The sequence below is a fragment of the Peromyscus eremicus genome, chromosome 1 (assembly GCF_949786415.1).
Source record: "Peromyscus eremicus chromosome 1, PerEre_H2_v1, whole genome shotgun sequence".
NCBI lineage: Eukaryota > Metazoa > Chordata > Mammalia > Rodentia > Cricetidae > Peromyscus > Peromyscus eremicus.
Window position 1 is genome coordinate 195,224,074 of NC_081416.1, and position 12,358 is coordinate 195,236,431.

At 44.8% G+C, this 12,358-nt stretch overlaps 1 protein-coding gene across 1 annotated transcript; it reads left to right on the plus strand.

Moving 5' to 3' along the window:
* The first annotated feature begins 306 nt into the window (after nt 1-306).
* LOC131904235 (zinc finger protein 551-like) lies at nt 307-10,790 on the plus strand. Its single transcript, XM_059255298.1, has 4 exons — nt 307-370; nt 3,407-3,603; nt 6,615-6,738; nt 8,134-10,790. The coding sequence occupies exons 1-4, from the start codon at nt 307-309 to the stop codon at nt 9,921-9,923; spliced, it is 2,175 nt and encodes a 724-aa protein (XP_059111281.1). The 3' UTR covers nt 9,924-10,790.
* Nucleotides 10,791-12,358: the final 1,568 nt, after the last annotated feature.

Here is a 12,358-nt window from a genome sequence, read left to right on the forward strand (position 1 = left end):
CTATCAGAAAAAAAGGAGACAACTTACCAAGTGTGTTCGCTGGGGCAGTAGCTACCTCAGTCACACACAGGGTGTGTGCACAGGAGGGCATTTCATGCCTGAGATAAAGGCTTGGCACACAGTGAGGTCATCCTGCTGGGAGGTGATTATCATTTCACCCTTCAGTGCAGTGACAGAGTCTGCATGGAGATTAGAAATCATCTCAGAAAAACACCTGCACCGTGTTCAAATCCCTGAAAGGGATTAGAGTAATTAGTGATGGATCCGGGCAGGGCAGGGGGATTACGGAGGAAAACACCAGCTGAGATGGCTGAAATACACCAGGAGAAAATGACAAGGGAGATGAGGGCGCTGAGGTTAGGAAGTGAGAGTAAGTTGGGCTGTGTATCTTACCGATTTGAGGGCTTCACTTCATGTGTGGTTATTTTTACATCCTGAGAAATTTACACCATGGACACCTACAAGGGAGACAATGAGGACTGGGGAGGAGCAAGTTGCTGGGTATGACATTTGGCCTTAGCCAAAAGGAATGGTGGTCTGACTGTCAGAAGTGAGTTTGGAGGAGCAGTCATGCACAGATTCTCATGTGTGTTGCATGTTATTTTTGGTATGTGGGATTCATTGAGAAAAGACTAAGGCCAGAGAGATGGCTTAGCCTGTGGAGACATTGCTGCCCAGCGTTACAGTCTGAACTTGATCCCTGGAACTCACACAGCAGAAGGAAAAAACTGACTCCCCAAGTTGTTTTTTGACCAGTACATGTGTGTGTGTGTGTGTGTGTGTGTGTGTGTGTGTGTGTGTGTGTGTGTGTACTTCTCACATGCATGTAAGAAAGTGCCTTCACAAGCATGCCTGGTGCCTGCCTGCAAAGTCTAGTCGAGTGCATTGATTCCCTGAACTGGAGTTACAAGTGTTTGTTGGTGCTGGAAACTTGTTGGTTCTCTGCAAGAGTAGCAAGTGATCTTAACCACTGAGCCATTTCTCTGGCCTCTGAATCTGTCTTCTTTCTTTTTTAATTTTTTTAAAATTCGTTTTACATACCAACCACAGATCCCCCTCTCATCCCTCCACCCACTCTCCCAACCCCCAGAATCTGTCTTCTTTAAGACAGTCAGTTACTTACATGATAATTTGGCAGTTTCGGAACTTGTAGTTTTGTATTTATTGGGTGGAATAATCTAGGTCTAAAAGTAAACACTGGGCAATAATTTAGTAATGATAACCCCACCTACCTGACATAGTTTCTTCTGAAAAGAGAAGTTCGGAAAAAGTTGTGCTATGTAATGCAGAAATTTCCAAGGTTGGAGATATCAGGAAAGTCTCTCATTTTCCTGTGGGTGTTTCCTAAGATTTTTATGGCTCATAAGAATATTCTGGGGGCAGGCCAAAAGGAGAACAGTGTGGGGGATGGGGTAAAAAATATTCTGTACAAATAGTGTATTTTTGGAGCATGCATGCTCATTCTGTCTCTGCTCCTGACTATGGATGTGATGAGCTGTTTCAGGTTCATGTTTTAAATTGCTCCCAATGTTTGACCATAAACTGGAATTAGTGACAAGATCTCCATTTAAGGGACTAAGCATGTGGCTGGAACTTTGGACAGGAACTTTGACATTGGCTGGTTGAGGAAGATGGGATGGAATGTCTGTATTGTTACGCCTTCAGATGACTGGCGAAGCATCACTCACAATGTTTATGAGCACACCTCTGTCTGTGTAATACAGACTAAGCCAACAGGCGTTAGGTCTTATAGACGCTGCCACTGCACTCCCGATGCCCTGGAAGCTGGGAGTTCTGAAATATTGAACCAAACTCTCAGAGGACTAAAGTCCCAGGTTCCTTTAAAAAAAAAATCTGTGAAAAAAGTGTTTGCTTGCATGTATGTATGTGTACCATGTATGTGCAGGTGCCCAAGGAGACCAGAAAAGGTGTTAGATCCTCTTGAACCGCAGTAACAGATGGTTGTAAATTGCCATTTGGATGCTGGAAACTAAACCCAGTCCTCTGCCTTTAACTGTTGAATTAGCTCTCCAGGCCCCAAAGACAAATATTTTAACAATTATTACATTTTTTTAAACTAAGAATTAAACTGTGTAAGCATAACCTTATGAGTCATTTCATCAGGAATATATACCAGGCCACATCTGACAATGAATTCCAATTTATTTTTTGATTTTATTTTTATGGATGTGGGTACTTTGTATGTCTGTGAATCATTTTTTGTAAGCCTGGTGCCTGCAGAGGTCAGAAGAGGGAGTTGGAACATCTGGAGCTGGAGTTACAGAAAGTTGTGAGCCATCATATAGGAACTTGGAATTGAGTCTGGTTACTCTGCAAGAGCAGCCAGTGTTCTTAACTGATGAGCCCCAAATCCCAATTTCTTTGGGGTAAATGTGAGCACATGTACAGTAAGTATATAAATTCTTAAGGCAACTGTTTCTTTGGATGTTGGGCTAGGAATATTAAATGCAAAAATCGGTATGGACCTATGCGTTGGATACAATCACTAGAAAATAGGCAAGAAAGCCTCTGTCTGAGGAAACAAGAGGCAAAGATGTTCCCTCAGCTTCTGCTCTAGGGTAATCTAAACATCCTTCTTTATCTTCCATGTCATGTACCCAATTGACATTTTTTTTGTCTTGTCATTACTAAACATACAGAGAGTTACAAATTTTGTCACTAATGCTTTCAACTGAAAGCATTTAAACAGCAATAAGAAAACATTCATTATAGCCTAGTCAAGAGTTTGTACACACACACACACACACACACACACACACACACACACACTTATGGATTTCCTTCCAGAGCACTTGTGAGGAGTACTTATAGGTGCATGGTTGCACTATAAGTATCGGAATCACCGTAAATTCTCACTCCATGTGGGGTATGTATACCAAAGTGTATACTGCGTCTAAATTACTCTATGGAATATGTCCGTTTGAATTTGTTTCCTTTGTAGCCTCTTGATGCCCAATGGGCTTCATGGTTTCTGAAATAAGTTACCAGTCATAGAGATGATCAGCCATACAACAGATCCCAGAAGTCCGGGGACAGATTTATTTAAGTATCTCTCCCTCTTCTGGAAGCTGTAGTCACCAACTCCCTGCAGCATGCCTGTTTTCTTTTAAACTAAGTCCACAGGGGTCAAGGTAGGGGGTGGGGTACCTTGCTGGGGAGCTGTGGAAACTACATTTCCCGGGATGCAATACGCACGCGAGATGTTGGGGGCTGGGTTGAACCAATGAAAATTTGGCATTTATTATTTTTATTATTATTTTTATTTTTGGGTGTGAGTGTGTGTGTGTCTCCGGGCGCGCGCGTGTGGTTTGTGCCTGGAGCTGGACTTCCGGCGTGTTCTTCCTCTTGGCGGTCGTTTTGGCGTTTCTGGGGTTTGTTTACCTAGCTGGAAGCTCGGGGCGAGGTGAGCGGTCCGGGCTGGCGGAGCGCAGCGAGCTACACTGCGGTACAGAGGCCCAGCGGAGGCCCAGCGACTCTTCCCACATGAGCCGCGCAGGGCTGAAGGAACAGACCTCGGCGACCCGGTCCCTGCTCCCGCTGCAGAGTCCAATGGCTGTGGCCACATACCGGGACCCGAGGCAGGTAAGTGCTGCGTCCTGCGGGTCTCACCCGAGTGCTAGAGCCCGAAGAGAGGCTCCATCATGACCCTGGGGTTCATAGCTGGTGTCCCGGGGAGAAGATGCTGTGGGTTGGGGCGCGTAGCCCCCATTCCTAACATCTGTGTGCTGGGGTTGTGACTATTGCAATGTGCAAAGGCCTGGAAGGGGCGGCTGGGCAGAGAAGATACGGAGTCCCGGTGTCCAAGTGCCTGCAGAAACAGTTGTGAGGCCTCGTGGCACCTGTGGAATTTGATTTTAATTCTTAGGACCCTGGAGCCAGTGAGAATTGTGAACAGTGACCATGTCTGGAAATAGAATTGTAAATTTTCCAAAAGTTACTCAGAGGAAGAACGAACAGGAAGAGACATGATAGGAGAGAGTCGAGTGCTTGTCACAGCTGAGATTCAGCACTGTGGACCGCAGCATAGACAATCTTCAGTCATACCAGCCCATCTAGCCCCAGGGTGGGCAGGGCCACTCAGTGACTGGAGCCTGTGAGATGAAACCTTCATGTGGTCGCCTTTTATCTATCTATCTGTCTGTCTGTCTGTCTATCTATCTACCTACCTACCTATCTATATCTATCTATCTATTTTTTATTTTTTATTTTAAGGTTCCCTTGACTTCAAAACCAGTTATGGGGCCAGGCCTGGTAAGTGGAACCTGCCATAACCCCCATCCTACCTATACAGATTTTGGTTTGCCATGTCCTTGGTCTGTTCTGTCTGTGCTCCCTAGTATAGCTCTTGGGCCTTGCAGACTTGAACAGGTTAGGTACACAACCCAGAGTTTTGTATGTAGGCTGAGGGTTGTATGAAATTGTTGGCAAGCATGAACGGAGGTGTAGAAGGTTGCTTCTCCCACATGTGCCAGTATATGCCTAAGCCTGAAGGGGAGATTGAATTAGTTCAGGATGTGCAGGCTTCCTTTCTCCTTGGAATAGGGGTCAGTGGGGTGCAGGAGTCAGACCCAGAATCTCTCTCTGAAAAACCGGAATGTATACTTTGTATGTGAATATGGCGACGAGAGATTTGAATGTGGAGGAAGCTGGCAAGCCAACCCAATCTCCTCAGGCTCCTTGTGGCCACTGCACAGGAAACCAGCCGTGGAGATAGTACTGTGTTGACACTCATTCTGGGGAAACCTGAACAAATGTCTCTACATCCCAGATAGGGAACCCAAGGAAGGATACCACCAAAGTCCAACTTGGTGAAAGATTTATGGGGGTTACTTACAGGTGTAGAAATGACTCAAAGGTAAGTTGTGTTAACAAAAGCCCACCCAGCATGGGTTGATGACCCATGAAAGCTGGAACCCTGGAGCACACAGTACAGCTTGCAGGTGGCATGACAGGTTGTAGTGTCCATTCCAGGCTTCACAGCTGGTCTGGTGTCTTCAGCAGTTTTTACTGTTTGTATAAACTTGGGCTGAAAGGGGCAAGCATGTCACTATGCAGCACAAGCTGGCTTTGAATCTGTGGCAGTCTTCCTGCCCCAGCCTCTCAAGTGCTGGAGTTATAGGCATTAGTCATCATACTTGGCTTCTACTAGTGATGGTTGGTGGGTGAGGTTGAACCAAGGAATAGCACACGGTAGGATACCATTGTTACCGGGTTGGGGCTGCTGTGTAGTGGGGTCTGTGAGAGGTTTGGAGGGTATGTTGGTTCCTGTTTGAATTTCCTAAGGACTCTCTGGATCCCACGTGCTGAGGACCCAGTGGGTCGGCCAAGGAGCTGCACTCAGTGTGTACCTGTCGTTGTATGTCAGCAAGGATAGAGAGATATGTGGAACAGAGTCCTGTGCATGTGGGATGGAAATGTCAACTGATGACCTCAGAGCCCTCACGTTGAGGACATAGGAATGAAGGTTGCAAATCCTTGTGTAGTTGTATGTAGGATGAAGGATGTGGAGGACTTCAGGCCAATTCTATGGAAGTAAAGCATGCAGCTCCATGTCACGGCTGGAGTTAGGCGATGCTTATTGTCCTTCTACCTGTTGGTGCTGTGCATGGGTGGTCAGTGATCATTGAGACTGAGAGAGGCTGGGAGTAAGTGGTACTCAGGTCTGATATTTCCTCATGGCAAGATAGGATTGGATGGGAGATATACATTACCTTGGAGGCTTCACAAGGAAATGGATCATAATGTTTTTCCTATCATGCAGGGCTGTGTGATCTTTAAGGCTGTAGCTGTGGGAATATAGTCATACAAGAAAAATATGATTCAAAGTGCTGGGTATGAGTCTGGGGAGGTGGCTCAGTGGGTAAAGTACTTGCTTTTAATGTAGGACGACCTGAGTTCAGATTTCCAGCACCCATATAAAGTGTGCATGCGGGGTGGGGGTGGGGAGGCACGGGGACTGAGGGTGGGGAACAGAAACAGGGAGATCTCTGGAGTTCACTGCCTAGCCAGTCTGGTTGAACTGGTGAGTTCCAGGTTCAGTGAGAAGGCTTGTCTCAAAAGATAAGGTAGAGAGTAATTGAATTGAACATGACACCCAACATTGACCTCTTGCCTCCACGAATGAATGTATACTTGTGTACAGAGTGCTGTGTGCAGAGGTAGTGTGAACTGATTGCCCAGGAGCAGTAAGAAGTCATAGGATAAAGAGGGAGCCCATGTTCCTTGGGTCTAAGGACTTTTAGGGTCCTCAGGGATATTGTCTGACAAGTCAAAATTCAAGTTAGCTTATTTTTTCTATGACCATTTTTCTCCCCAACCAGTATCTGTGACAGCCGCAGCATTGGCAGGAGAGGGTAGCGGCCTTCATCTTAGGCCTAGAGGTTAGATTTCAGCTCTCTGTTTATATCCCCGTATTTCTGTGTAAGGGAACGATGTCAGTGAGCAGAGTGAGCATCAGGGGCATTGGGTTGAGTGTCTCCTCTGATATGAAATGGAAAGGACAGTGAGCAAGTGATGTATATTGGGGCAACAGGATGTACTTGGATTTCTGAAAGGGAAACTGATCATATGATAAATTGTTTTCACTGTGATAGGGTGTGACCTTTGAGGATGTGGCCATTCACTTCTCCCAGGAAGAGTGGGTGCTCCTTGATAAGGCCCAGAGGTTCCTCTACTGCAGTGTGATGGTGGAGAACCTTGCACTTGTGGCTTCTCTGGGTAAGATCCTCGCATCCCTCCCAGTGTCCTAAGTGGTTTCTGACTTTACTTTCTACCTGAGAGTGACTACTTTCTCTGGAGTCATAACAACTCGAAATTTCTCTCTGTGAGGGTGACTGCCCACATCAGTAGCATCCTATGCCTTGGTCCCTGCCTAATTACAATACCTATCATTTCTTTCTTTTCTTTTTCCTTTTCCTTTTCTTTCTTTTTTCTTCTTTGAGACAGGGTCTCTCTCTATAATCCTGGATATACTGGAACTCACTATGTAGACCAGGCTGGCCTTGAATTCCTCAGAGATCTGCATGCCTCTGCCTCCCAAGTACTGGAATTAAAGGTGTGCCCCAGGCTTAGTTGTTATTTCCTTATGGCTGCCTTTGTGAGGAATTGCCAGCATTGTAATGTTTATTTTTAAATGAATCATGAGCTATTCTTAAAGGACCCTTCAGTGTTTAGTTCTGTTTTCTTCCCATATACGATTTTATGTTAAATTGCTGTAAGTTAGTACTGGTACTCACTTGCTTTTTCTTTTCTTCCTCTTCCTCCTCTTCTTCTCCTTCTTTTTTTTTTAATATTTGTAATTTTTTATGTCCCTTATGGTTAGGGTTGCAGGGAGGGTCTTGGTTGCCTCATAGAGTTGACATTACAAGATTGTCTTAGAGGAGACCTGGACCTGCTAATAGGCACCCAGGGGAAGGCATGATCCCATCATACCAGGAACCAGTAGAGTGCCCCACAGTGTTTGCGTAAAGGGGTCACCCATCATGTCTCATTTCTGCCTTTACTTCTCTATGTTTACTACTTTACCAACTTGTGATTTCACCTGTGACTTCTGGCTCTTGTCTACCTTGATGTTGTTGCATTCTTAGTTTTGACAAATGGTGCCATGAGGCACTTACATAGCTTGAATTAGTCCTTGATCACTAGCTACTTAGTTTCATTTGAGGACTTTTGCCAGTGTAGCCACATCCCCAATAGGAAAGGACCTGCTGAAGGCTGTTGGCTAAGGAATTGCTTGGAGACCCTCCTTATCCTTTCCTGCGTCCCATCCTGTGTCCTCTGTCTAGTGTGATGCACCCTGTCTATATTTGAAACAGTTCCCTAAGCCTGTCTGCAGCTCTTTTGTTCTTAGAATAGTCCAGTGGTTTCATTGTTTCTTCTCCATTTTTAAATTTTTTGGTGATAAGCTCTTAGCTATGTAGCATGGACTAGCTCAAACTTACAAGCCATCGACATCTTGCCTTAAATTCCCAAGTGCTTAGAGAACAGGTGGAATCGAAGTCCAGCTGTGTCATTGTTTTCTGTGTCTGACTTACCTTTGTGATGGGCTTTTCTCTCTCCACTAATGTCAGCATCATTTCATTAGCATTTCAACATGTATTTCTCTGATTTCAGGATCCAGGCCTGGAATGGGGGATGAAGAGGTAACTGCTGAGCATGATGGGCCTATAGATGGAGTGATGTCTAAGACAAGTCCATCTACCCAGGAGACTCATCTCTTTGAGACACCTGTCCCAGCTTTGGAAGACGTTTTGTACCAGGCTGAATTCCTGAGCACACACCCTGTGCAGACATTGCACTTGGGCAGAACAGGTGTGAAAAGCTCCGGTTTGAATGAAGACATTGACCGGCACCAGATGAGTTACCGTGGAGAAAAGCCCTGCGAAGGGAAGGCTGCTGCGGCTTCACTTACGTCACGCTGCAGACCCCAGGTGTTGACAAAGCCATTCGTCTTTGAGAAGGATGGGGAGAAGGCCCTTGCCTCCACGGGCTGTCCGCAGCAGCAGGCCACTTGTAATAGTGAACAGCTTCACAGTAGTGGCAAGTGTGGGGAAGCACTTTTGAGTGGAGAAAAACTGAAGTCCAGTGAATGCCCAAAAGGTTCAAACCACAAACATACACGTGTTCAGTGTCAGAGTGCCACCCCTGAAAAAAGGCCTCATGAGTGTAGCAAGTATGAGAAAGCCTTCTCCTGCAACTACAAACTTGCTCAGCACCAGGACGGTCGCACGGGACAAAGGACGTATGAGCATAGTCAGCATGAAAAATCCTTTAGCAAGAAGTGCCACTTCATTGCACACAATAGAACTCAAGAAAGGCCCTATAAATGTACCGAATGTGGAAAAGCCTTCATCTATAAATCTGAACTCATTTACCACCAGAGACACCACAGTGGTAGAGTACATTATGAGTGTGTGGAATGTAGAAAATCCTTTACCTACAAATCCAACCTCACTGAACACCAGAGAATCCACACTGGAGAGAGGCCTTACCAGTGTGAGCAATGTGGGAAATCCTTCAGACAAAACTCTAGCCTCTTTAGACACCACAGAATTCATACTGGAGAAAGGCCTTATGAGTGCTATGAATGTGGCAAATCTTTTAGACAAATCTTCAATCTCATTAGACATAGAAGAGTCCACACTGGAGAAATGCCTCATCAGTGCAGTGGCTGTGGGAAGTCCTTTAGCTGCAAAGCTGAACTCACTCAGCATGAGCGAATTCACAGTGGGGAAAGGCCTTATGAGTGTAGCGAGTGTGGAAAATTCTTCAGGCAGTTCTCCAACCTCATTCGACACCGGAGAGTTCATACTGGTGACAGGCCTTACAAATGCAGCGAATGTGAAAAATCCTTTAGTCGCAAATTCATCCTCATCCAACACCAAAGAGTTCACACTGGAGAAAGGCCTTATAAGTGTGGGGAGTGTGGCGCATCCTTCACCCGGAAATCTGACCTCATCCAACACCAGAGAATTCATACTGGCACAAGACCTTATGAGTGTGAAGAATGTGGGAAGTCGTTTAGACAATGCTCTAGCCTCATTCAACACCGGAGAGTTCATACTGGAGAGAAGCCTTATGAATGTGTCGAGTGTGGGAAAGCCTTTAGTCAGAGTGCTAGCCTTATTCAACACCAGCGACTGCACACTGGAGAAAGGCCTTATGAGTGTAGCGAGTGTGGGAAGTCCTTTAGCCAAAGTGCCAGCCTAATTCAACACCAGAGAAGCCACAGTGGAGAAAAGCCTTATGAATGTGGCGAATGTGGCAAACTTTTCACCCACAAGTCTGACCTAATTCAGCATCAAAGAGTTCACACTGGAGAAAGACCTTATGAGTGCAATGACTGTGAGAAATCATTTAGCCGTAGGTCTAATCTCGTTCGACACCAGAGAGTTCACACCTAAGAAACTTCTTCATCCTGTAAGAAATGTGCTGTTTAGTGAGTTAGTGTAGTAACGTTGGAGGAGACTAGCAGCCCTCTCTGAGTTTAAAGATAATTCATATGGGCTTCAGAAGTGTGGGTTATTTCAGATATGTGGGAAATTTTAAGGAGATTCATTCAGTTTCTAGTATGCCCAGGGCCGTATCCTGATTTATGCCATTGGCATTGTCGGTGGTAGAAACCCTATCACCATTACCACCCGGAAGTTTGATATTGTGAGGATAAGTACCCTTCCTGAGTGCTCAGAGATGCAAACTTCTGTACTCTGCTGTGGCCTTCGCCTTGGAGACCCCTTATTTCCCTTTAGGACAGGAATCTTGTTTGGGAGGTGTGGTCTGAGTTGTGCTTTCAACTTTCCTAAGAAGGATTACCTTGTTCAGGGGAAGTTTCGTTTTCATACTGTGTCAGTGATGAATATTTCCAGGTTGGAATTCGCCAACTTGGAAAATGCTTGCTGCCCATAACCTCTGACTTCACTTTTTGAAAAGATAGTTTATTTATGCACCTTTAATCTTGAAGGTTCTGTTCATTCTCTGGTGTGACTTATCAACTGACCTATGATGTCAGCGTTAAGGGGTGGACCAATTTCATAGATATCCTCACTGACTATGTTTTAGAAGGTATGGTACAGCTGCAAGAAGCAGCTGTATGGAGCATTGGTCTGATTTTCATCGCTGCCCCTGCCCCTGCCCTCACAGGTAAGACTGTTGGGTTTTCTGTTCCTGACTTACTGAAGGTGCTATGATTTGTAAGGTTAAAAAGTCCTGATGAGGAGGAGAATTATGACAATCCCAGGTGCTTCTGTAAACCGCGGGAACAATTATCCTCACCTTTCCACTGGGATGTCATATAATTCCTAGCATTGTTGAGGGTGATCTCTTCTGTAGGCCTTGCATTGCAGCCATTTGCTATAATGTCTTGACTAGAGTGCAGGGCAGCAGTTTGTGACTGGGACAGGAACTGAGTTCTTAGATATGGAAATAATCTCACATTTTCTTCATTGTGAGTGTTTGTGTGTTAGTGTTCATGTGCCATGGCACATGTGTAGACGTCAGAAGGCAGCTTTTTGAGATGATTCTGTTCTACCATGTAGGTTCCAGAGATTGAATTCAGGTCATCAGGCTTTTGGTAAATGCTTTTACCTGCTGAGCCATCTCTCTGGCCGTGGACCAAGCCTCTACTAAAAATTCACCCATAGATGTTTCAATGACTTTGTGTGAGTAATATTCTCAAGATCTGTGTGGCTATTTACTGTGGCTGTGGTTATTGTCAGAGAAAATAGTGAGACATTTTTGTGGATTCCTGTATTCTTCCTTCTCTACCTAGGGCTAAAGCTGTACAGGCCCGAAAACAAGAGGGGAAAGATGGTTTTGTGGGGTGGGGTATAATTCTTACCTATTTGTGATTCAAGGGGCAGTAGCTTTCCTGCCAAGATTGGCTGCCAGTGGAGCAAGGCTGCACCTCTGAGGTTCTGAGAAGAGAGATGGTGGAATCCATATTAGTCTGTGAAAAAATTCTGAGAACAGTAGGACATCTAGGTATATTGTTTCCGGCTACTTTTTATAGCTTCTTTTATGTATCATTTATGTAAGTGATACTTAACAAAGTACATGGCATGGCACTGTGGCATGTACTGTAGTTCCAGTTTCTAGGAAGGCTGAGGAATGAGGAGTCTGTGGGCCCAGGGGTTTGTGGCTCAGTGACGCCAACACAGCACGACTCTGGCTCAAAAAACAAAACCCCAATTGGTAAAGTCTTGAAATCATTTCAGTTATGAAAACAAATTTATTTGTCATCTGTATATTTACAGCATGCACATTTATTATCTTAGATTTCCTACCTCTCCTGGCAACCAATGATTTTGTTTTTAATTTAAACTATTTTATGTGTATGCGTGTTCTTCCTGCATGTATGTCTGTGCACCACATGCATGCTCTGTGCCTGTGGAGGCCAGAAGAGGGAGTAGGCCCTCTGGGGGCTGGCATTTCAGATGGTTGTGGGCCACCATGTAGGTGCTGGGAACTGAACCCAGGTCCTCTGGAAGATCATCTAATGCTCTTAACTGCTAAGGCATCTCTTCAGGCCCTGATTTTTCTTAAACCGCAGATTAGTTTACATTGTTTGGAATGTTAAATTATTGTCATCATAACATGTGTGCTTGTGTATGTGTAGGTATGTTGTATAATTACTTCAAGATTCAACAATGATTCCTATGTGAAATGTTGTTATTGTTGCTGAGTAACGTTTGGTGTGGATCAACTGTTTGTTGAATCCATTAATTTATTTAGAAAGTTTCTTTATAGATTTTACATATTATAAATAAAGCTGCTGTGAATATTTCAGTTTTTATGTGGCTGTGCATTTTAATCACTTTGTGTTACTAACTGGAGTGTAACA